We start from the raw sequence: 24,403 nt of genomic DNA, 5'->3' as shown, positions 1-24,403 counted from the left end.
CACAGAAACCAATTGGCATCCAGGTTTTATTCCCAAAGTTTAATTGATTTAGCTGAAGATAGAAACTGGCTACCATGCACAGCTGTACCAGATTCTGAGTGCACCAGTTTTAGTAGCTCAACCCCAATAAGTCATGCATTAAGGTGTATTGTGTTAAGATAACCCCCCCAAAATAAAAAAAAAATAACATGACACAGCACACCATAATGCTGAGCAGTGCATGATCATTTACTGCAATTCATTGTGGAGTGCATACATCAGAGTTTCACCATCTTAGTGCATTGGGACACCACTGAAAATGACTAGCACCACAATGCATTTGTGCATTTAACGTGCAAGCTACCGCAATGGACAGGTGTAATGGGCTCTTAATTAGTGGGAATCAAAGTACACAAACAACTCAAACTGTACCAACCTAACCCATCCTGGTTGGATTGTAAAGAAGTTCAGCCAACTCAGTTGTAACTGTTATTTACACAGATATACACATATATTTAAAAAACCAAAACATTAAATTACATCTTGTTATCTATACATAGATGATCTGTACATTCTTAGTAGTTATCAGAGTTGGTAGGAATAGAATCTTAGCCAGGTCTGTGGGGTAAGGAGTGGAAGCAAGCTATGGGAAAAAAAATTATTTAAGTGCTCTTTTTTCCACCTTTCTGGTGGTCTTGCTTTAAAAGGTCAGTCCGCCCAAAACCGATTCCTTGTTTTGGAAGATGCTGAAGAGTTAAATGTAATAGGCTGCTACTACTGACTTCTGAATATACGGTCATACATTTCAGTTTCAGTACTTCTGCGTCACGGACCTGGAACAAGCATTCAGATCAGTACTTCATTCCAATCCAACCTGGTTTGTTCTGGGCCAGTAACTCAAAAGTGAGCGGGCCAGAGCAGCAAATAGCATTTTCAAAGGGAGGTCAGCAATGGCAGCCTATTTGGTTCTCCCATTACAGGTTTCCTTTAGGGTGTCTTCATGTCATTCCTGAAATTGCCTGACCAAGTACTCTCAGGACATGAACTGATTGGATGCGAGAAATTTTCTCAGCAGTTTGCCACTATTCACCCCCCAACATAAGCCAATGTTTAGGTGCTCCCCCTGCCTAGACCAATGCAAAAATTCTTGCATAACGATCTCTGGAAGAAAAGCTCTTTAGACGCTGGATTATGTATGCATGGTGGCTGCCTGCTAGCATCATTAAGTACACAAAGTCTTTATCGTTTTATTAATGGCAAAGCAGCTCCAGCTCCCCTTAAATTGGTCATACACTATTAGAATTTCATCCGATTCAGAGGAATTGGCCTAAATTCTTACAGTGGGTGATCCTGCCAGCTTGAAAAAAGTCAATTACTCAACTGACTTTTCTCAAAGGAGCCAAAAATCGCCAGCCAATAAGCAGCCCAGTGTTCACAGCTGTCAGAATACAATTGTGCGCCAGGAGGGATTCGTCAGTCCATGCCATTTGTATGGATGGGAAAATCTGTTAGAACAAAAGAAATCTATGTATGGCCAGCTTTAATCAGCCTGTCCCCCTGCCAGTATCCTGCAGCAAGGGACCAATGTGTTCTGTGTGACAACAACAATCTTTGCCCGACTGGTCAACATGTCTTCTGCAAAGTCAGAGCTAGAGTTGTAGCGTGAGCTTTGCTGATTGAAAAGCTCTAGTTGTCACTCACCAGAGTGTGTTGGACTGCTGCACAGAGCTTACTATTTTCACACAAAGCTCTGTAGACTACTGACGGGGATAGGCTGGTTAAGGGTAGCTGCTTTACCTCACCATTGTAAAGCTTGCTATACACTGTTAGATTTCTCGAACAGATTCCTCCCGTCAAGCTAAACCGTGCAGATCGACCAGTCCTGCTGGGTCATAGTTTTCTGACAGTTGCCTGTCAGGATACCTAAAGAGTGGCTGCTTCTGATGGATATTGCCGCTGTTCAGCCCAAACATTTTCAGAAGGCTCTTTAAACAAAATCGGTTGCAAGATCTATTCCTTTCAAATGGAGTGTAAATGGCAGGGCCACCTACTGAGTGCATTTCACCCAGTTCATCAGTAACCGGCTGAAATTTGTTCAGGGTATGGCCAGCTTCAAGGCACATACACACATAAGAAAATCGGCCGAAAATTTCTGCAAGTGGAAGTTGACAATCTCTGTTCGTTAGTATAGTGCTTGTGACAGCCACTTCCATTTGTACGAATGAAAAAAAGGTGTGAAGCTACAAAAGTTTTCTTGTTCGTTAACATAATGTCTGATTTTCATTCATTGTGTACAGTAATCATACGATAATAAATGAATAGAAAATACGATCCAGGAAAAGAGGGCAACAAAAATAAAAATTGTACACAAGAGCACTTTCGTATTCTGGATCACTGCAGTGCTACAAACCATGCACATTGGCATTGGTTAATATCATTCTCCGTTACATCATGACACGCACCTTCATGGAAAATCAGATGATCGTAGTATGTACTAGGCATAAGACTTTGTGCACTTACTGATTTGCTGCACATTAAATGTTTAGATAATTTTCAAAGAAACTTTAATTGGGATTTAACTCGCCCATGTCTTAGAACTTCCAGGGATTCTGCTGTGAGATCTCCATACTCAAATATCTCGGGTCTTGCAATATTCATATTTGGATTGTTCTGGTATTTTTTTTTTTTTTAAGTGAAATGAGATGCATTAGGATGAATGGGAACCCCTAAAACCCAGGTGGTGATGAGCAAACTATTAAAAGGAGATTTCACCACTAAAGTCCTCCAGAGATACAACAATTCATTAGGTGACTCAGTCCAATAGACACAACCTGTATCAAATATCACTTTTGGGTGTACTGGCCATTTAGAGGGAACATTACCCAAGACTGATCTTTCAGGCATCAGCTCACATTGGTGGGCTGGCTTACCCACTGGCTGTGAAATAAATACATAATTATATGAAGAGATGGGCATTGCCTGAACATAGCTGCAGCAGGTGGGAGAAGTTGGGAATCCAGATGCAGACATTTTGCCCTGAAAGTTTCAGGAAGGTTTAAACATCCAGTGAGTAATTCAGCATGGTCCTATCTACCATTTTCTAAAATATCAGTTTTGGCTGGACTGATTGTGTAATTGGTGTACTGACAACATAAAGATTGTCTTAACATTAATTGGTGCTCTTTTTTTCGCTAGATTAATTGTTCTCACTTTAATGAATTAACACTGGCCAAACACACATTATGATTCTTTACGTAACAAGTGGAAAAAAATAACGTGTCAAAGCTGCCTCAAAATGTTCATCTGTAGGTGGTCAGGTTTTCACCAATATATGTACTTGAAGGCAGCCATATTTGCTTGCTTTCTGCTAAGCCTTGCTTTGCAGTTAATGTACTTTGCTGCCTTTCTCTGTCAAGGCAAATCTTCCAGTCTGGTCAGACAGCCCCAAAGACATACAGCTGGTTTTAAAATCTCAGCAATTAGGCCACAAAGAGGCAGAACTACTCTACTGGCATTTTTATCTGAGGCTGTAGAGACGAAAACACATACATAAGTCATTCTAAATGTGCCATTTTACATTAAAGAGTTCACCTTTACTAAAAAGCTGCCTATGCAGATAAGGGGTGTCTGTAGGTAAAATCAAAACTGTGCAGCTCTGGCTAAAGTTTAAATAATGCCCGTGCTATAGGTGTAGGCCAATTACATACCTCCTGAAGCCTGACTTGAAAACTCCCAGGTTGTTGTTAGGTGAGGCCTAGTCATTACTGTTCACTTCTACCATCACAGGAGTGAGCTCAGAGCTACTGCATCAGGGGAGAGAGAGAGAGCATGTGAGGGGCTTTGATTCAGAGAAAATGCTCACTCCTGTGGTGGTGAGCAGTAATGACTAGGCCTTAGCAACTTCCTAGCAATGTCCTGGGAGTATTCCAGTCAGGCTTCATGATTGACATAAATGACCTACACCTATAGAAAGGGTATTCTAGTCCGAGACACACAGTTTGCCTTCATCCGCAGACACCCCTTATCTGCGCAGGCAGGTTTCTAGTAAAGATGAACTAACACTTTAAAGTAAACCTGTCCCTAACCTGGGTGATTTAGACAGCGCACATGCTGAAACAATGCACAAGCCGTTACCTTTAATGACATTTGTAAATGTTTAGTAGATCCAGAATTAAAGGCAGCTAAATTTATATGGCAATCTTGACTTGTATATTTACTTAGCCTTTGAAAGTAAAACTTGTCTCAGTCTTCTTCTGCCTCCCTGTTGGTCCCTGGGGAAGTTTTGGATGCAAAAGTGGGACTTTTACAGGACAAGTCAAGATTTCTGCTTATCCATTTTGTTCATCATATGTTCGGTCTGAATTGCCCAGGTTTGACAGGTTCACTTTAACAGTTCAATTGTAATCTGCTTTATTTGTATTCTGATGATCATTTGAAAAGCCATGAGATTAATGTGTGTGTGGCCAGCTATCGGTCATGTCAGACAAGCCATTGTGGATATGGGGACTGTGGAATTCTGATATTTTATTGAATAATACTCTAGTCTGTATCACATGGAAATTAATGGGGAATTGAGCTATCCTAAAGACTCTGCATGCCACAGTTTTATTGGAACCGGTTCATTTGCGTGGTATCCAGGCTTGTCTGGCATCACCTGCAGAACATGTGACATCACTAGTATTGTGCCTTTAGCATTAAATCTAATGAGGTGATCTTTCCAAAATCCTTATATCTTAAATCAGCTTTCAAATGTTCTTTGATGTTGACCAAAGCTTACAATGTAATAGAAAAAAGCCATCATTTTTCTCTCCTATGGCTTTGCATTTGATTATGGCAGTGGTCTTCCATTGCAGAGAGCTATACATTTCTTTAGCTTTACTAGTGGCTGGAGCAGAAGGCACTTTGGCTGTCACATAATGTCCACAAAAAATTCACAGGGGTTACCCATGGCCTTCTGGAAGGACTGCCGACTTCCGGTCAGTTCTGGAGGGACATTGCTGAGTTCACGGACTGGAGGACCACCTGGTGGACCACTATTGTACACTTTGCCCCCGATCTTTGGCAGGCTGTAAAGTGGGGGCAGACCGGGGGGTCCATGAGAGTGGTGGCTACTGCGGTGACTACGCTCACTGCGTGCTGCTGAGCTGTGGCTCCTATGGCTGTGCTGGCTTAGTGGCCTCTCACTCCTTTTTCCTCCACTGCTGGCGGCACGGTCAGACCCGCTACCACTGCCTGTGGACTTATGGTCCTTCTCTCGACCGGATGATCTCTTTCCTTCTCGGTTACTGCGACTGGATCCACTGCTTTTGCTGCCTGTGTCAAAAAAAAGATAAATTATTACAGAACTCAAAGAAAAATGTTTTCTGCTTTTCTAGGTACAGTGGGTAATTGTTAAAACCTTTGTCATGTTTTTACTGATAAATGTGCCCCAATATGCTTCACATGCCACCTGAAGCCATGCTATGGACATTCAAGTACTTGCATATTCTGAAGCAGTCAGCTTTAAAATAAGCACTCGCTGACCTCAGTAGTTTTAGGCACCTTGGAGTAATTCAGCCTAAATTTTGACAGCAGTAGCACTTATCATTCTCTCAGCAGTTCATCTCCTCTTGTCCCCCCTCCCAATACTAAAGCTCTGTGTTTATATTAGAAATTAGAAGACTGGATGGCAGCTGAGTCGCTATTGGGAGGGGGCAATTATGAACTTTAGGGCTTCTGATATGAATCTTTCAGTACATTAATATCTACAGCTAGTCCACCCCCACACATATAATGACCTATCTGCTCTGCTTCCACTTGTACTGGAACCGTTGCTCTAATGTGACATTCACAACGTGAAAGTCAATCTCAAAGACGGAACAGTCACATGGGATAGGGGCCAGTGATGTCATGTAAGCTTCAACACCATCAGCAGTTCAGCTCACCCTGCTCCATCTCCCAGCTGTGACTCTGCAGCCTTCCAGACTTCTACTTTTTATGATACACATAGAGCAGGAGCTCTGCAAGGGGGGGGACTGAGCTACTGGGAAAGCAACTTGGGAAACTTCAGTGATCCTGCTGTGAACTATGAGGATGAATCGCTCCACATCCAAGTCATTAGGAATGCAAAAGCAAAATGCATCATTCAAATGCATCTCACTTGCAAGCTGAATACAACTTAAAGCATGCATATCTACCACCAGTTTTATTGTGGTGGTAGCTCCACCATAAGCATTTATTTTATACTTCATTCAACAGTTGCTTGCTTGCTCCGACAGAATCATTGGCCGGGATGTATCTAACTCATATTCTATGGTATTGTAGCCCAGCTTACACAGGAATGGTGAGAACTTAATGGCCATTAATCTAAAACATATTTAATAAAACTCAGAAAATAAGACTCCTCCCCCCCGCTTATCTGTCAAAGTCAGTATCACATGACCCTCCGATGGATAGATCAGAAACTCGAGGACCAAACTTACTTGTACTTGTTCTTACATATATACTATAAGTAAGCACTGATTGCAAGAGGTACATGCTTGAAAGACACATGAAGCAGAGGTAAAGCAAGACATGCGTGATCATGCAAGTGCCCCAGGGCCACCTGGACTGTCATTTCTATTAGTAAAGATCCCCTAAACTATACTGTTAATTACTGTTAGATATGAGAACCTTTGCTACCACCAGGAAGGATAATATATAGTTAATGCTGGGATGCTGCTGATGGTGATGCATGTTTTAAGTCTTGTTTAGAAATGTGCTCATGAACTATGTTGCAATTCACAGCTTATGGTCACCATACACAATACAATCTGACCATATAATCAATTTTTAAATTTACCAAAACTATGTGATAAAAGAACCTACCTAACCTATATGATCAATTTATATCCGACCAGGCAGAGCCTTGCATTATTTTGTTGCTGGTAGATCTAAAGGAGATTGCAACGTGTGCATTGCACTTTTAGGTTAAAACAACGTGGGCTATTTATGGGCAATTTACCATTGTTTATCTAATAATCTACCACTGTGATCAGGCTCTCCAAACTGCACCCATTTATTTTACTGGTGATCACTTAAGGACTGCAGTTAGCTTCTTATAAATTAAAATGTAGTAATTGCACTGCTCTGCACAACCAATCACAGTCAACTGCAATGTTTTTGGAGAAGGGAATGGTGCGGTTTTCAGAAGCTGACTCTGTGACCATGTAGTCTGGAATGTATACCCTTTTGGAGGACAACAGCTAGACCTTTATTAAACTGAGCTGGCTCTAGGCAGAAGCTGTCCTTCTCCAACTCCTGGCTTATATTCTACCTCTGGAGCACTGAGGACATTTGCAGTGAAGCTTAATAAATTCTGCTTAAAGTGTTACTAAACCCACAACAGTAAAATCAGTCTGTATATGCAGTAAAGCATGCTTGTTATACTCACTGTGGAACCTAAGGGGGTAATCCTCCACATTGTGTAAAAAGGATGTTTGATCCTGTCTTCACTGATCCTCCCCTTCTTCCAGTGTCTCCCAAATATCTCCTGATAGAACAGAGGCTAGGGACAAGCTGCACATACTCAGTTTGGTGTGTAGTGCTAGAGAGGTTTTTTTTTTCTTGGGAGAGTGCACGTGATCAGCACAGGGCTAATCAGCACTCTCCAGACAAAGGTCCTGCATCCTCCTACAGAATGAAAACTCCTCCTACAAGCTGTAACCAGTGCTTGGCTGGACAGTAATAGAAGTCACAAGACTGCTCTAACTGCTGATGAGAAAAGGTATTTAGCAGTTTATATTTACTAAAATGATTGCATTTCTGTGTACTGTGGGAGACCAGATATAGTGAATGCAGGGTCCTGGATTTAGTAACACTTTAATTGCCTTCAAGCTAGTAGCCTGGGAGTCAGGGAATAACAGCTTCCACCTCCCATTCTTCACATACACAAATTTTGGTTTAAAGAAACCTGTACTGAAAGAATTATGTGAGCTACCACTGCAGTTAGCTGGCTGTTTCCAGCTTCAAGCAAGCAGCAAGTAAACATCTGAACTGCATACATGTTCCACGGTAGTCACTGAGAAAGCACTGAAACAACTGGATCAGCATGACATCCAGACACCTTGTATTATCAGGAGAGGCCAGCAACAGTATCTGTGTTTTTCTAACTACAGGTTTTCCCTAGTTGGCTGCATCTTTATGTGTTCCAATAGGACTTCACTTAACAGTATTACTAAGCTCCAAATTCTGAAACAGAACAATTTGAACCATTTTAATGTGTTAGGGTGTGATAACCCTTCTCTGATCAACACTCAGGACTGTCTTTGTATCCCAAAGCAATCAATAGTATTCTCTCCTTTATTTTCTAGTTTGCACTAGAAAAGTTAAACAGCTGCTAGAGGCAACGCTTATTACCTGTTGGCTTGTTTTTGTAAAGATGCTGGGTGTGTTGGTGTTTGAGTACCAACTTGTTCAATTAAAAACATCAACAGCAAGAGGAAGGCATTTTTATTATTTTATTTAAGGGCTAATTACCTAGGCACCCCATGAATCAATACATATCCAACCAGAAATCCCTAAGAAAGTACCACTAATTTTGGATTATAAGAATAAAATTAAAATATTATTACGCTTTATAAAAATTTTTGATCTTTAAAATGGCCCCATGGGGCTTAGCTGTAAGTAACCATGAACCACACGGAGAAAGAAAGTGCAGTTAAAATCACACCTTTAATGAAAATAGCAAAAGTACCATAGATCAGGAACATAGTCAAAACAGAAGCTAGGGTTTGGATGCCAGAGCAGGTTATCAGATGAGCCAGAGTCAGGAAACCAGAAGTCAGTGTATGCAGTAGCCAAGAATCAGGAACAGGAACTGGAAGAGAAGTCAGCCAGACTGAGTTATACACAGGAACACACTGGAGAACATAGACCACGCAAGGGCAAGGAGGAAATGATCTAAGCTGCTAAAGTAGCAAAAAGGGCTGGCTCTAGGCTGGACTACTGAGGCAGGCAATGGTATCCAGGTGAGTCACTGGAGACAACGAGTAGCTGGAAATTAATCGACAGCTGAGCAGCTTCTGGGCACTGAAAGAAAAGAGCTGCTTGTTAAGTAGCAGGAGCCTAGCCCTGACAGTACCCCCTCCTTATTGACCCCGTACTTCGGGGGGGGCACCAGGCTTGAGGGGAAAAAGTAGATGAAAGGCATAGAGGAGGGCAGGAGCATGTAGGTCCGAGGATGAGAGCCAAGATCATTCTCCGGACCTAACCCCTCACGTGAACTAGATATTGTATGCGTCTATGAAACCTACAGTCACTGATAAATTGTATCTCATGGTCGTCAACCTGAACTGGGCGAGGGCATGGTACTGAGGTGGTACAGCAGTTACACACCAAAGGTTTAAATAAGAAAACATGGAATAAGTTGGAAATATGCATGTTAAAAGGAAGATCGAGTGCGTACGGAGTTGGAGGTTACAGGAAGAGAATCAGACCCTCTGCTAAACTTGGTAGGAGGGTACAGGTAGGCGTCAGTGGTCAGTATGGAATTTGTACCTCTCTGGAGCAGTGCAAGGATTCTTGGATCTGCACACAAGTGGAACGGAGTTCTCGAAGATGTTCCTCTAATGCAGGAATTGCCTGCAGAACAAATTATCAGGCAACATGGATGGCTGGAACCAATAGTTTGCCATAAACAGATAATCAGGAGGAGGCATTGATGGCATTATTGTGAGCAAACTCTGCCCAAGGTTACAGGTCCACCCAGTTGTTATGGTGGTCTGAAATATAGCAATGTAGGAACTGTTCCAAGGCTTGGTTGGCCCGCTCTGTGGCCCCATTGGACTGCGGATGATATGCCAAGGATAAGGAAAGCTATATTCCCTACTGTGCACAAAAGGCTCACAAAAACATGGACACAAACTGGCTACACCTGTCTGACATGATAACTTTAGATAACCCATGTAACCAAAAGATCTCCCGAGTGAATATTGATGTCAATTCTTTGGATGTAGGCAGCTTCTTTAGCAGAATGCAATGTGACATTTTCGAAAACCGGTCAACCACCATAGGAATAACTATATTGCCCTGGGAGTTGGGTAAATCCACAATAAAATCAATACACAAATGGGTCCAAGGCCTCGCTCCACTGGGTATGGGTTGTAGAATGCCTACAGGAAGGTGTTGGAGTGTTTTATTCTGAGCACACACATTAAAAGCATCTACAAGGGCGGTTACATCAGCGTGGAGACTAGGCCACCAACATTGTTGAGACATAGACCATATGAGTTGATTCTTCCCTGAGTGCCCAGCTGCTTTGGAAGAATGGTAGGTCTGCAGTAAAGCAGTGCACAGATTCTCTGGAGACAAAGCAGCAGTCATGAGGTATTCCAGGATGAGAATGGGTTTAAGAAGCAAGAACTCTCTCACCAAAAGGTGAAGTGAGACTAGTACGAATTGTGGCCAAAATGCAGTCCGGAGGTATCACAGGAGTAGGAACAGACTCCATTTTGGAAGAGGAGGAAAACTGCCGCGATAATGCATCTGCCCTTATATTCTTCGTACCAGGTAAGAATGAGACTACGTATTTGAAGCTTGACAAAAAAAAGGGACCACCAAGCCCCTCTAGAAGATAAGCACTTAGCCTCAGACAAGAATGTGAGGTTCTTATGGTCAGTCAAAATGAGGACTGGGCACAGTAGTACCCTCGAGGAGATGCCTCCATTGTCATGCTAAAATGATGGCTAATGATGGCTCTGTCTCCAATTTCGTAATTGCATTCTGCTGGAGACAGTTTTTTAGAAAAGTGGCTACAAGGATGCATGGGGCCCACAGGGGTAGGATGTTGAGACAGGAGAGCGCATACTCCAGTCTCAGATGCATCAACCTCAAGAAGGGTAATATAGGATCAGGACGTGCCAGCACTTGGGCTGCAGCAAAAGCGATCTTGAGGGATTCTAAAGGCTTTAATGGAATCTGGAGACGAATTCTGGGGGTTGCCCTCTTTTCTGGTCATATCAGTTGGGTTTGACCAGAGAAGAGAAATCACAAATAAATTTCCGATAACTGGCGAAGCCAAGAAAACATTGCAGAGGATGTAGACCTATGGGTTGAGACCGTTGTAAGACAGTTTCAATGGGTCCATCGAAAACTTGCCAGCAGCTATGACATAACCCAAAAATTTAACCTGTTCACGGTGAAACTCGCACTTTTACAACTTGCAATACAGGTGGCTTTCTCTCAAACGCTGTAGCACATGTGAGACGACTGTATGGTGGTTCTCTAAGGATTTTGAATATATGAGACTATCATCGTGGTAGACCACCACACAGCTGCAGCATATCTCAGAGGACATTGTTAATAAATTCCTGAAAAACTGCAGGAGCGTTGCAGAGACACCAAAGGGCATTACAAGGTATTTGTAGAGTCCACTCCTAGTATTAAATGCAGGCGGTCAAATAATTCCGTTATCAATGGGATCGAATAAGCTTTTTAATAGTAATGTGATTGAGACCCTTATCGATACAAGGTCTCAGTTCACCACTCTTTTTCACATTAAAAAAAAAACAAAAAAAAAACAGCACCAGCAGGAGAAAAGGATGTGAAGATAAACCCCTGGGATAGTGAATCCGCAACATACTCCTTCATAGCATTATCCTCCAAGAGAGACAGAGGGTAAAACCCAGCCACAAGGAGGATTGGCACCAGGCTGAAGATCAATTGTGCAGTCATAAAGCTAATGTGATGGCAAAATACCAGCCTGACCTTTGTCAAAGACATCAGAGAATTCCTGGTACTCCCCTGGCAAAGAAGAGACAGAAGAAGTGCACAAGACCTTGCTCACTTTCTGAAAACAAATATTAGTGCATTGTGGCGACCATGACAGAATCTCGGCTTTATGCCAATCAAATGAAGGATTGTGCTCCTGTAACCAAGGATAACAAATGACAACTGGGTAATGAGGTGAGGAAATGATTTGGAATTGGATTATCCCATGGTGAAGAGCCCCTACAACCATGGTCAACGGTGCGGTTTCATGGGTCACATGGGCAGGCTAGCCTCAACGGCAAGTGGGGAGGCATGAGGCTGCAACGGTATCAAGTGCTTCAACACAAAGGCACTATCTATGAACAAGCCTGCAGCCCCAGAATTGACTAGTGCCTGGGTGTGGACGGAAAACACAAAGATGCCACCTGAGGTCTGTCCCCTTCAGGGCTTTGGGGGGGGACGCTTCCCAGGGAGATTGGACAAGACTTCAATAAGTTACTTGCTTGGCCACAGTAAGACCCCGGTCATACCGGTGTGACTTGTAATGTGATTTGATTGTTTCAAATTGCATAACAAGTAGCACCCTAATCTCCGCAATAGAACTGGTCATAAAGGTGCAATTCTGACTTTGTCGGAGTCACATCAATTTTAAAGGTAGTACATGCACTACTTTTTGCAAGTTCAGGTGCGAATTGCATAGATATTTGTGCATGAAGTCGCATAGATATCTTGCAAGGCGCACCTGAAATCGCACTGACATCTGGCTTTAAAATCGTGTGACTTCAAGTGAAGTCGCATGATTTCAAAGTCGGATTTGGTGTGACCAAAGACTAAAGGCACAATCTCTCCCTTCTCCTAAAAGCCCACTCTTCATCAGAGAGACGTGAAGCCCAGCTGCATGGGCTCTACTTCACTGGAGGAGGTGAGGGAGGCATGGGTAGGAATGCAAAGCTCAGAGGCAAATGTACAGGAGGCTTCCGCAGGTGCTCCTTAAAGGAAGGTCTCTCTCGGTCTGGTATCAATGAGAATGGCAGACGAGATCAATTCCTCAAGATTCGTAGGTATATCTCCAGCTTCAATCTCATCTTTAATGTTATCAGAGAGGCCATGGGAAAAAGCAGTCACGAGAGCCTCATTGTTCAAACCAACCTTTGCTGCCAGAGTACAGAATTTAATACCGTAGTCAGCAACAGTTCTTGTACTCTGTTTAATGGGCATGAGGCTCTTGGCAGCAGAGGTGGAGCAAGTGGGAATATCAAATAAAAAAAAAAAAGTGTCTCACAGCGTCACTAGTGTCAAAATAACTTTAAAGTGATATCTTCTATATTCAATGTCTTCTCATGCGTATTATTCTACTTCATCCTCCATTCATAACCTCAAAAAAATGATAAAATGCACATAGTGTATTATCCTTGATACACACACATTTGTGCTCAACGCCATGTGTCCACGTTTGAATATCTGTTATCCTTACTCTTACCCTCTAATAACTTGAAAAACTGCCTCATTACACATTCCACCATCCGGATTCTTCCACTAGGTAGACTCCCCTTCTGTCCTTCCCAAGTGATGAACCCTCAAAAAAATTTTTATTATTATAATATGATAGCCTTAATCCTCAATATTGTGCGAACATGTGCTCTCTTCACACACAAGATGTGCCACCAGTGAACAGTGGGTCACATTCCGCCAACTCACAGACCATGCGGCTTACCAAACTAAGCCAATGCACCACTGTGGGATGATATCAGCTCCTCTTGCCACTCTTACTCCACATACCACATAGCAATCAGGCTGCACCAGATCTCCAGCATTGAAATAACAGCGATAGTTCTCAGCCAAAGATTCTTCCGATTATAGCAGCATATAATGGGTCAGAACAAAAAGGCAACCATATTGTATTACTGCATTAAAATCGACTATTCAAATAAAAAGCGCTTACAAACAAACATATTAAATGAGCATTTTCTCCTTTAAAAATCAGCATTTGCTCACTTTATACCTCATTCAAGATGGCCGCTCGACAACTTCCGGTCTACGTCCGACGTCACTTATTGACGCGTCTCGTCACTTCTGACTTTATCAAAGAATCCTTAACAGATCTATAAGGGATACCGGTTGAGATTTTTGGGAATATCAAATACCCTTTTAAAGGAGGCCACAAATTCAGGGTAATTCTGGACAACAAATAATGAAGCCTACTTTTACTTTTGTCCGTAGGGAACACATGGGGCAGCATCTCAAAATATATTCCAACCTGGTTGAGAAGCCTTCTGCAGTGAGCTGAATCACCCCCAAACCACTGGGGAAGTGAAGCAGAACCAGTCATACCTCTAACAGTGGTAGTATCAGAGGCAGCTGCCTGAACTGAGATAGGAGCAGCAGCAGGGATGGCTTGCAAGAGTGGTTGTACCGGAGCAGCTGGGGTAGGAGGATCCAGATGAGCAGTTCACATTAGGTGCATTTGTAATGCTATGGCAAACTGATCCAAGCGGTGGTCCTGCCTGTCCAATCTGGAAAAAATATTGTGACTGCCTGCATCTTCTAAATTCATGGTCCTTGCGTAATGTCAGGAACCATGAACCAGGCGGAGATAGAAATTGCAGTTCACACCTTTAATGAAATAGCAAATATAACATAGATCAGGAACATAGTCAAAACAGAAGCCAGAATTTGGGTGCCAGAGTGGGTTATCAGACGAGCCAGAGTCAGGAAACGAGGAGTCTACATGGTCAGGAGCCAAAAATCAGGAACAGGAACTGGAAAAGAAGTCAGCCAAACCGAGTTGTACACAGAAACACAGGCAGGAACACACTGGAGATCATAGACCATGCAAGGGCAAGGAGGAAATGAGTTAAGCTGCTAAAATAGCAAAAAGGGCTGGCTCAAGGCTGGACTAGTGAGGCAGGTAATGGTATCCAGGCGAGTCACTGTGGAGACAAAAAGTAGCTGGTAATTAACGAACAGCTGAGCAGCTTCTGAGCACTAAAAAGCTGCTCGTTAAGTAGCAGGAGCTCAGCCCTAACATTAGCAACAAGAAAACACACACATAAAAGTAGTGAACTGCGTTTGGCATATTACAGATTGACAATGATAGTATAACATTTAATGCACTGAATGGCAAGGATATATTGCCCTATGAGGCTATTTTAAAGATCAAACCATTTTTTTATGGAAGACTTTTAATAAAGCTTAATCATTAATGTAATTTTTCTTGGTGTGATACCCTTAAAATCCTACATTAGTAATTCTGTTAGGGATTTATAGTTTGATAAGTATTGATTTCAAAGGATGTGGTACCAGTAAATCCAATAGACTGTTTGAGGGAGATATTTCTCTTGCTCTCCCAATTCTTCTTTTAAACCCCTGAATCAATAAACGATTCCCAAAGTGAAGAGATTGTAGTATCACAAATGGACACGAGGTGGAGATATAGCTCTCTGTATTGTGTCTGCCGTCTACCATGTTCCTCTAAATTCGCTTGTCTTTAGGAAGTGACCCCAGGGTGCACGACCCCTCAAAAAAAGGTAAGCTCTCTGGGTATAAACATCTCTGAGACGACTGTCTGTATTGTTCACTACAATCTATCAAATTCCATTTGTCATTTTATTCTAAACTGCAGCTGATTAGTGTCTACAACCAACACAAGATTTTGTGTGGTTTAGGCTATGAGGAAAATCTGGACAAGGTCATGCATGGACCATAGTTATATTAGCCTACCCTGGCACTCTTTGGTTGCTGCTTAATTTTCTAGTCCGCCAGGTACAAGGCAAGTACAAGCTGTTCTATGGCTGTATGCGTCTGAAGAAGTTAGACACATTGCTTTAGAGGGAATTTTCTGTGGTTGGTGGATGCTAAAGAATTAAAGAAACTGATAGTTTCTTATATGTCTCAGGCACTCTATCAGGGAGATCTCTGTGCCTGAGTTCCTGGGTCTGCACACCTGCTGTGCCTATTACGAGAGGGCTCCCCATTTCCATGTTAGATTTACTATTTATCTGATATAATGAAAAATATAACAGGAGGTTCTGCAACACATAAAGGTGGACTGGAATCCTGGAAAGGAGATCTCACTCTTGGAGTATCCAAGACCTATCAGTAGTCAGGTGTGACTCAGCCCAATAGGCACCACTTGTGAGTGGTTTGGTCCTTTAATGACTTGACCAAGTTCAAAGTACAGTAAAGTGTTCCATACATACTGCCACTGCCCCACCCACCACACAACATGAGAAGCACCAAGGCAGACTCGATTATGGGCGTGCATTATTCAATGAGCCCTCACATGGTTTTCCTTTTCTGCTACGCAGTGGTCTGTTGGAGGGAGGCTGGGAATGGTCTAGGTGGGTGAAGGAAGGGCCACAAGGATCCAAATGGACATGCTTGGGCTCTGGTCTTTGGGCCAGAGATTTAAGCTTACCGAATGACCTAGATTCCTCCATTCCTTCCATGCATCCTTCAGTCTAATGCTTGTTCAGCACAAAACAAGGGAATAACACAGTTACTATCAGCGAGGCATACAGCACGGGATAAAGGAGCATGTTACTGTACTAAATTATAGAAGAAAGCACATGACTGCAAATCCGTAGCTGCCTACACATTTCCATAATCCTGGAGCTGTTCTACTAAAGCAGATCTACAATAACATGGTTATTTAAAAAGGAAAAGAGTCCTGTGTAAAGTGCAGTAACCCCCAGCAACCAATCACTGATTATCCTTTATTGACTTGACATAGATCTGACTGCTGTTGGTTAATATGCTTTGCACAACATCACTTGTAGCTCTTTACACAGTTTCATTATATGGCGCTATCAATGTATTGTATGTGGACAGCTGATTAGCATATGTTTCTGACTACATATGCTCATTTTACATTTTTTTTTTTTTTTGCAGTATCTCCAAGGGCAGTTTTGATGTCCTTATTATGCCTAGTCTCAAAGCCAAATTTGCAGTGTGGAATATTCATGTACATTGCTACACCTATAAAGGGCAGCACTGCACCATCAGGAGTTCCATGAGTAGACATGAAGTGAATGCTTGTTCTATTCACACACAGGCTGACAAATGATGCCTAAGCTGAAGTCGCTGCTTGTGGAGTGGCAGTCATGCAAGCACATAGGACACAAAAATAAAGAAAGCATGAAAGGCAGGCAATGAGAAGAGGGGGTACTGGAGAGGCCTGTTCTACTTACCTTCACTGTGTTGGCTTCCTGCACTGCCACTGCCATAGCTGAATCCTGGCTCTTGGTATGTTGAGGGGTAACAAGGTGGCACTAGAGGGTACTGGTACGGATAGCCCTGGCTCAGAGGCCAGGGGGCGGCTGAATGAGGGAGAGGAGCAAGTGTGTCCTGATCAGATGTCCCACTGGATCCATCGTTAAGATTCAGTGCCGCTACATCTGATAAGCAAATACAAATTACTTGTGTCAGTTATATCATGGAGAATAATGTCACAGTTTCTGTTTAAAGTGTACTTGTTGCTGTTGGCCTTTTTGGTCAGTACAGCAATAGTCAGGATAATCGTATTTACTGACTAAACATGAGACATTAAAAGTGCAGAAGAACAATGTTGTACTACTGGTAATAATGAACAATGTTTACAAATGACACACTGTACTGAATGATGAAAAGTGATCGGCTGGCTTCAACATTTCTATTAGTGTAACTGAATATTTCCTGGTCTTTAATTCCTTATGAGAACTGGTTTTTATCTGATAAACGGGCAGAAGAACAGCTTTGATTGCCAAGCAACTCTGATGGAGCCCTGATGCGAGATATACAATTGGCTGACAATGTACAACTTAGACGTAACAAAGACTTAATGTATACAATGACCTTACAATGTATATACTGGCCTTACATAAATGGGTAATTCTAAGCAATAGTACAAGATGAAAAATGAACATATGGGAAGAACTGTATGCAGCCAATATGAAATGAAACTCAACTTTAATTAGTCTTTCTGTTTACTAATTAAAGGTTAAAATGCAACTCCAGGAAAACAGCTAAATAAATATTTAAATACATATATGATTACTGATCTGCCTGCCAAAGGATTTGTAATTTTGGTTGGCCATTCTTGTAATACATAGTATGAACACTCTACATCTTGGTTCACCATTACTGCCAACTAGGATGAACACTCTACATCTTGGTTCACCATTACTGCCAACTAGGATGATGCCCTGCTCACAGTTCACAGGTGGTAATGCTGATCTGCCAAGCTGAGCTATTGAATCAGTAAGATGAATTGCTTAATCAGGAACAACGTCCATAATATTTCTAGCTATGCAGTACAGAAACTGTGTGTACAGCTCATAATCACAAATTCTTAGGCAGGTAATTTATACAGCAAGTGAAATAAGTATTGAACGCATCACCATTTCTCTCAGTACATATATTAAAGGTGCTATTGACATTACATTTTCACCACATGTCGGTGACAACCCATGCAATTCATACATACAAAAAAAACAATTCATACATACAAAAAAAAGTCCAGAAATTAAGTTATGTGTAATAAAATGGAATGACACAGGGAAACAGTACTGAACAGAAAAAAAAAGTATTGGACAGAAAGGGAGCTTCAAAAAGGCACGTAAAGCCAAGACACCAGCTAAAATCTATCAGTAATTAGAAAGCAATCCTGCCCCTTGTCAGTGCAAATTAATATCAGCTGATTCAGTCTCAACTAATGGCCTATAGAAAAGTGACTCACTACAAAGGTGTCACACAAAAAACCATCTCATGATGGATAAAAGCAAAGAGCTTTCTGAAGACCTTCGCAACCTTATTACTTCAAAACATACTGATGGCATTGGTTACAGAAGAATTTCTAAACTTCTGAATGTTCCAGTGAGCACTGTTGGGGCCATAATCCGAAGTGGAAAGAACATAATTTCACCATAAATCCGTCATGACCAGGTGTTCCTCGCAAGATTTCTGACAGAGGAGTGAAAAGAATTACATGGGAAACAGTAAAATCATAGTTACAAAAAATCCAGACTTACATCTAAATTAGGAAAGTGCAGCATAAGCAGAACTGGGAAGTAGACATTCTGTCAGATGGATGGCTCCAAACCACTGTAGCTGTAAGTGTCAGTGAGAGGTGGACTGAGCCGGGACCCACCCAGAACCATGAGGCATAGCATTGCCAGCTCTCTTCCAAGTTCAACTGTACACCAAGGATTGAGTTGGAAGAAAGTGGGTGGGCACAATGCATTTCAGAAGTCCCGCCTCCTTTTTTCAAGTGGCACACTTACAGCTACAGTGGTTTGGAGTCATCCATCTGACAGACTGTCTACTTCCCAGTTCTGTTTATGCTGCAATTTCCTAACTTAGAATGTAAGTCTGGATATTTGTTTTTAATAAAATTGTTACTATGTTTTTACTTACTCCTGCGCCCTGGCTACTCTGTTTCCCTTGCATGTCAAAATGGATCTTTCTCTGATCTGTCACTGCCGAGGAACTGCGGAGTTCATCATCTGACCACCTCACTGATCCCCAGTGAGCCATCCCTCCCTTCCCTTCAGTGGGCTGTCCATCTCTACGATCCCACTGGAACCTGCTACCCAGCCATTGTATACAGATCTTTCCTTTCAGGGTCCATTCATAGAACTTGTCCATGTGGGACTTTATTTAAAGTGGGACTGACCTCTAACTGTCCACTGACATCTAACTGGACGTCTAGTACTCACATTGAACTTACTCTACACACACCGGTTTTGTGGGCTAAATCATCATTATTTATTATTTTAATGCACTGGTTACCTTAGCTGTGAGGTCTGTTTCCTTTCACAGGATTGTGAGCATCAGGTCTACACATGTGTTTTGTTTTACTCATCTATACATTAAGTGAATAGAAATGTCCAAGAGCCAAGGATCACAGTGGAGAGCCTTAGAGAGACCTGGAATTAGCAGGAACAATTGTTTCAAAGAAAACAATAAGTCATGCACTCAAGTGCCATGGCCTGTATGCACACATGCACACCAAGATTCCATTGCTGAAGAAAAAGCATGTTGAAGCTCGTTTAACGTTTGCTCCACAACATTTAGACAAGACTGTGAAATACTGGGAGAATATACCAACAGTGAAGTTTGGAGGTGAGAACATCATGGTGTGGGGCTGTTTTCAGCATACCGTACTGGCAAACTTCATATCACTGAAGGAAGGATGAATGGAACAATGTACCAAGAGATTCTTGATAAAATCTGCTGCCATCTACCAAGATGATGAAGATGAAATAAGGGTGGACATTTCAGCAAAACAATGATCCCAAACACAAAGCCAAGGAAACTCTCAATTGGTTTCAAAGAAAAATGAAATCTGCTAGAATGGCCCAGCTAATCACCTGACTTGAATCCAATAGAAAATCTATGGAAAGAACTAAATATCAGAGTTCAGAGAAGAGGCCCACAGAACCTTCAAGATTTGAAATTTCAGTTAGCGTGTTCAATATTTTTTGACCTGTGTCATTCCATTTTATTACACATCAGTTAATTTCTGAATGTATTTGTTTTGGTTTCTTTGTATACATGGATTGCATGGGTTGTTACTGACATGGTGAAAATCTGTGGTGTCAATAGCACCTTTAGAAATATATTTACAGAGACAAATGGTGACGTGTTCAATACTTATTTTATCCGATGTATGTATTAGAGCTGTGCATTAAGCTGTCTACCTGAAGCTTTGCTTCAAAGCCAAACTGTGGGAATTACCAAAAACTACCTTGCAGTGGGCCTCCTTCCTCTTGCACTGCAAGGGTCAAATGCTTGTTAACTCTAGGGGAACAAGGTGTGATATTTACCTAACTTCTTGCCTCAGCAGGCTTCCTCCATTTATGCAACTGGTCCATTGCAGCTTCTTTTATAAAGTGATCCTGGCCATGGTCACATGATGACAGGGAGGGACTGCCCACAACCCGAACCAGGGGAGAGTACATATGTTAGCATTACACCTTATTTCTCATCCTCAAGTTAATTTAAGCATTTAACTCTTGCAGTGCAGGAAAGGAAGTGGTTGGAGGTGGTGTCCCTGCAAGGGTAGTTTTTTAATTCCTGGACTTGGAATTTAAAGCAGTATTAAACCCAAAGTAAACATTTATTATATTGCAGCTTTCCAATTCCTGAATGTGATGGCTGCATTTGTTATATTTTTTAGGCTCTTTATGTACATTATTTTCATCTGGTGATCCAGCCAGTAAATCTTGTTTTTCAACAGAACAAGCTCTCCTGCATATGTAGTAGTTTAGAGTGTTGAGACAAACCATTTAAAGTGATACTAAAGCTAAAAATGTTTTTACCTTAATGCATTTCTTGCCTTAAGGTTAAAAACATTTTCTGTTTCTCTGCTCCCCCTTCAATGTGTGAAGGGGAAGAGAGGGGAGAATAGATCCACCACTCCAGCATTGTGCACGGCTGTATCTCTTCTCCTCTCTGTTCCTCTTCACACAGTACTCGAGTGGCAGCAGGAGCCATAGGCTCCTTCTGCTGTCAATCAAATGGAGTGAGGAAGTGAGAGCGGGTATCTGTCGATTTCAGGTACCTGCCCCCTCCCCAGTCTCCAAAGGTGCCAATCCTTAACGGGGAGTGGGGACACCAGTCTTTAAAGCAGAACTTCCCCTTTTGGGTGGAGCTCTACTTTAAGTAACAGTTTAACACTAACATGATGCTTACAATGATTTTTTATTCATGTAAAACCTTCATTGCAAAAGAAAACTGTAACTGCTTCTGCAGTGTGAGCTGGAGTTTTCTTCAATTTGATAGTGTACCTATATCTGCTAGTGTATCCAACAGCCCCCTCCCCCTGACTGACAATTCTGTTGTCCAAAGGTGCCCCTGTGCTCCTTCATCCAAAGTGGGGGCACTCTAATACAGGAGGTGTATTACTGGCCAGATCTCCAGGTCAAAACAGAGGGGAAAAGTCTATAAAAAAAAAAAAGAAGAAAACTAAAGCACCAATCACATTTAATGATTGGTAAGCTGCAATATATTACATATTTGATTTTGGCTTAGAAGGGGTTTCCCCAAGACCTGAACATTTTTTCCAAGGGTTCCTCTATGGCAAAAAGGTTGAGAAAGGCAGCTTTAAGGTATGATAACCTAGTGATGTGATAGTCCTAGTGAACTTATTTTTCTATCCTACTTTAAAATACCACAAGGAATATTGAATGTGATATTTGCATTGATGAAGTCATCCCTTTGTAAATGAGCTAATGTGATGTTTTATGTGATGAAAATAGCACACATTTAAGCACATAATGCTTGTGGTAAGAACAATGATTCAAATGCAAAAAGGTTGATATATAAAGTCTGCAGTGAACAATAGCACTGGTGCTGTAGCAATCACATTATATAGGCCTGGCAATGGCCGGACTGATTGTCATTGGCAGTAGCTCTATTTTTGCTCTGCTCCGACTCACAGTGTCAGGTTCATGGATTTGGGGTCAGTGACCATGGTCCATTTCCTGAAGGCTGCATACAGGTCGAAATGGTACATTCACTTTCTGCCTGCCTCTCTGTCCTAGAAAGGACAATGTCCCGCACACTGTTTATTACTTCTCTACATCGCGACACAATGCAGGCGGCAAGCGATACTCACTCCCACACAGGTCTCCAAACACATAGTAGCACTGCTCTGAGAAGGTGATCTTGTTTACTGTGTGTCTGAGGTAGCCGTGCTTTAACATGCTACTGGCATATTTTCTGGCTTCTCGACGCTCCTTGAACCCTTCTACATGTGTGTAGAGCCAGTCCACAACATCCGCCCCTGCGGAGACAGGAAAAGCAAATGGTTAGACTGCAGCAAAGGTTTCTGGGTAACAGGATACACCAACAAGCATAGCATAGAGTGTCACCACTGATTTCAGAGACTTGTCTGCTCTTTGATGCAGGCTGTACTTTATTTAGTGCACTGTGGCAAACAAAAGAAAAGAGGGATTGTACTCTATGTACTCTCCATGCATGAAGTCACAAGAAAGTGAAAAGAGCAGCCAGTTGAGATATTTAATGGAAACCTGTCAAGATAGATCCACTGACCTTTTTATTACAGTGTAATCTCCAGGCTGTCATCCTCCTTCTACTATAAGACACTGACAAAAAATAAGTATGGCTGCTTAGGGGCCAGCTTTTATTTCTAGAGTTTAAAGTGAACCTGTGCTCCTTTTTTTATTTTTTAAGTAAAAGTGCTGCCTGAGACCAGACACCACAAGATGTGTTCTGTTATCTTTATCACACTGCAAAGCTTCTTCTGTGCCCCTCTCTGATTTAGTTTGACTTTTACTAGGATCTGAATTTCCCACTTGGCATTACAGTGTCCAATAAGACTTTGTCATTGGCCACTAAAGGTACATTCATCAATTGACAATGGGATGGCAGTAGGTGAAGCAGTCCTTAAGTCAGGGAAGGAAATTTTGAGGAATCATTAGATCGACTTTTCAAGAACGGGAACAACCATAGATGGATTGAAATTCAGGAGGTCCACGCTGAACCGGCCAAATTTCAATCCACCTATGGCCAGCTTTAAGCCGGTAATACACAGTTCGAATTTCAACTAATTCAGCAGAGACAGGGTGAGATTCGAACCATGTATGGGCAGGCTGAATGTACCCAAGTTGATCGATTGATCAACTGGGGCACCCCAACCTGTTGGATTTTACATGTGATTACTGCTAGCACAGTATTCACTGTGTTCTCCTGACAGGGGCGACTCCCTGGTGTCAGTGGGAGGAATAATGCCTCATTGTCAGTGTCAGGAACTATGCCCCACTGTTACTGACAGTGGGGGGAATAATGGCCCATGGGCTGGATAAAAGCAAGCAAGGGGGTGCAGTTTGGAGAACACTGGTTTAGATAATAGTGTTCTAGGAGTTCTTTGTCATGTAATACAAACAAAAACATCACTTTAAAACCCCCACTAAAATAACACTGATGCTAAACCATTATAGCTTTCCTTTATAGACAACTAGCACAGCATTTATAATCAGACAGAGGTTTTCGTTGTTTACACAACTAATATAATTAAACTGAACTGGAGTTTGACTAGATTTCAAAATGTTTGGCTGGCACTGTTCTATTGAAGTAATGGTGAATTACTGAAGGTGATGGAATCACAAAAAGTGACAAATAGACTGTGTTGGTAACAATAGCTACCCCTCTGCAGACAATATTGTGAACACACTACGAGAATGTCTATAGAAGTGGATGCTTTATGTGCCACTGCTCTATAATTCACAGACACCAGAGACCTAACACAATGACAAATGGGCACACATGTACAGCTGTGTTGCTTATTGTATGCAAGTGAAAAAGGATCTGTGTATGTAACTGATACAGGCTAACCTTCAAGCCTCTACTACATTACAACCATCTTTCCGGAGTTTGACTTTAATTACTGCTGGTCACACTTGTTTAACCTCTGACCTTCAGGTCAATGGTTTGCAGAATAGTCAATAAGTTATGTATAGATGCCATTCAACTCAACCATTGAACAGCCATGTAAAACCCGACACCTATAATATAGTCATGAGCCACCCTAGCTGATACCATGGGCACATGACTACTACTACTACTACTAAAATGCACTAATATTTGGGTGCGTGAAAGTTCAAGGAATACCTTTCTCAAATTGAATGTAAGTGTAACAATGTTTGTTGCCATTAATTATGTGAGAATCAAAGGCTCTTTGGTTGTTTTTTCTGAT

General features: G+C 41.9%; 1 protein-coding gene across 6 annotated transcripts in view; it reads right to left on the bottom strand.

Annotated features, from left to right (window-relative positions):
• Window positions 1-207: 207 nt before the first annotated feature.
• Window positions 208-24,403, bottom strand: part of DVL1 (dishevelled segment polarity protein 1) — a 214,357-nt gene continuing 190,161 nt past the window's right edge. For 4 of the 6 annotated variants that reach the window (XM_089675941.1, XM_089675943.1, XM_089675942.1 and 1 more), the window contains 3 exons: window positions 22,304-22,471; window positions 16,896-17,102; window positions 208-5,292 (listed from right to left, as the gene is read on the bottom strand). In XM_089675941.1, the coding sequence (XP_089532067.1) occupies window positions 4,889-5,292; window positions 16,896-17,102; window positions 22,304-22,471 (779 nt within the window). In that variant the 3' untranslated portion in view covers window positions 208-4,888. Of the gene's footprint in view, window positions 5,293-16,123; window positions 16,173-16,895; window positions 17,103-22,303; window positions 22,472-24,403 lie in introns of all 6 variants that reach the window. The other 2 variants (XM_089675947.1, XM_089675944.1) reach the window with 2 other exon arrangements.

This window comes from Staurois parvus, unplaced genomic scaffold (genome assembly GCF_062004578.1).
Source record: "Staurois parvus isolate SC_StPar_1 unplaced genomic scaffold, SC_StPar_1.0 ptg000160l, whole genome shotgun sequence".
Lineage (NCBI taxonomy): Eukaryota > Metazoa > Chordata > Amphibia > Anura > Ranidae > Staurois > Staurois parvus.
Note: the sequence above shows the minus strand (reverse complement) of the source record. Positions and strands in the feature narration are given on the sequence as shown.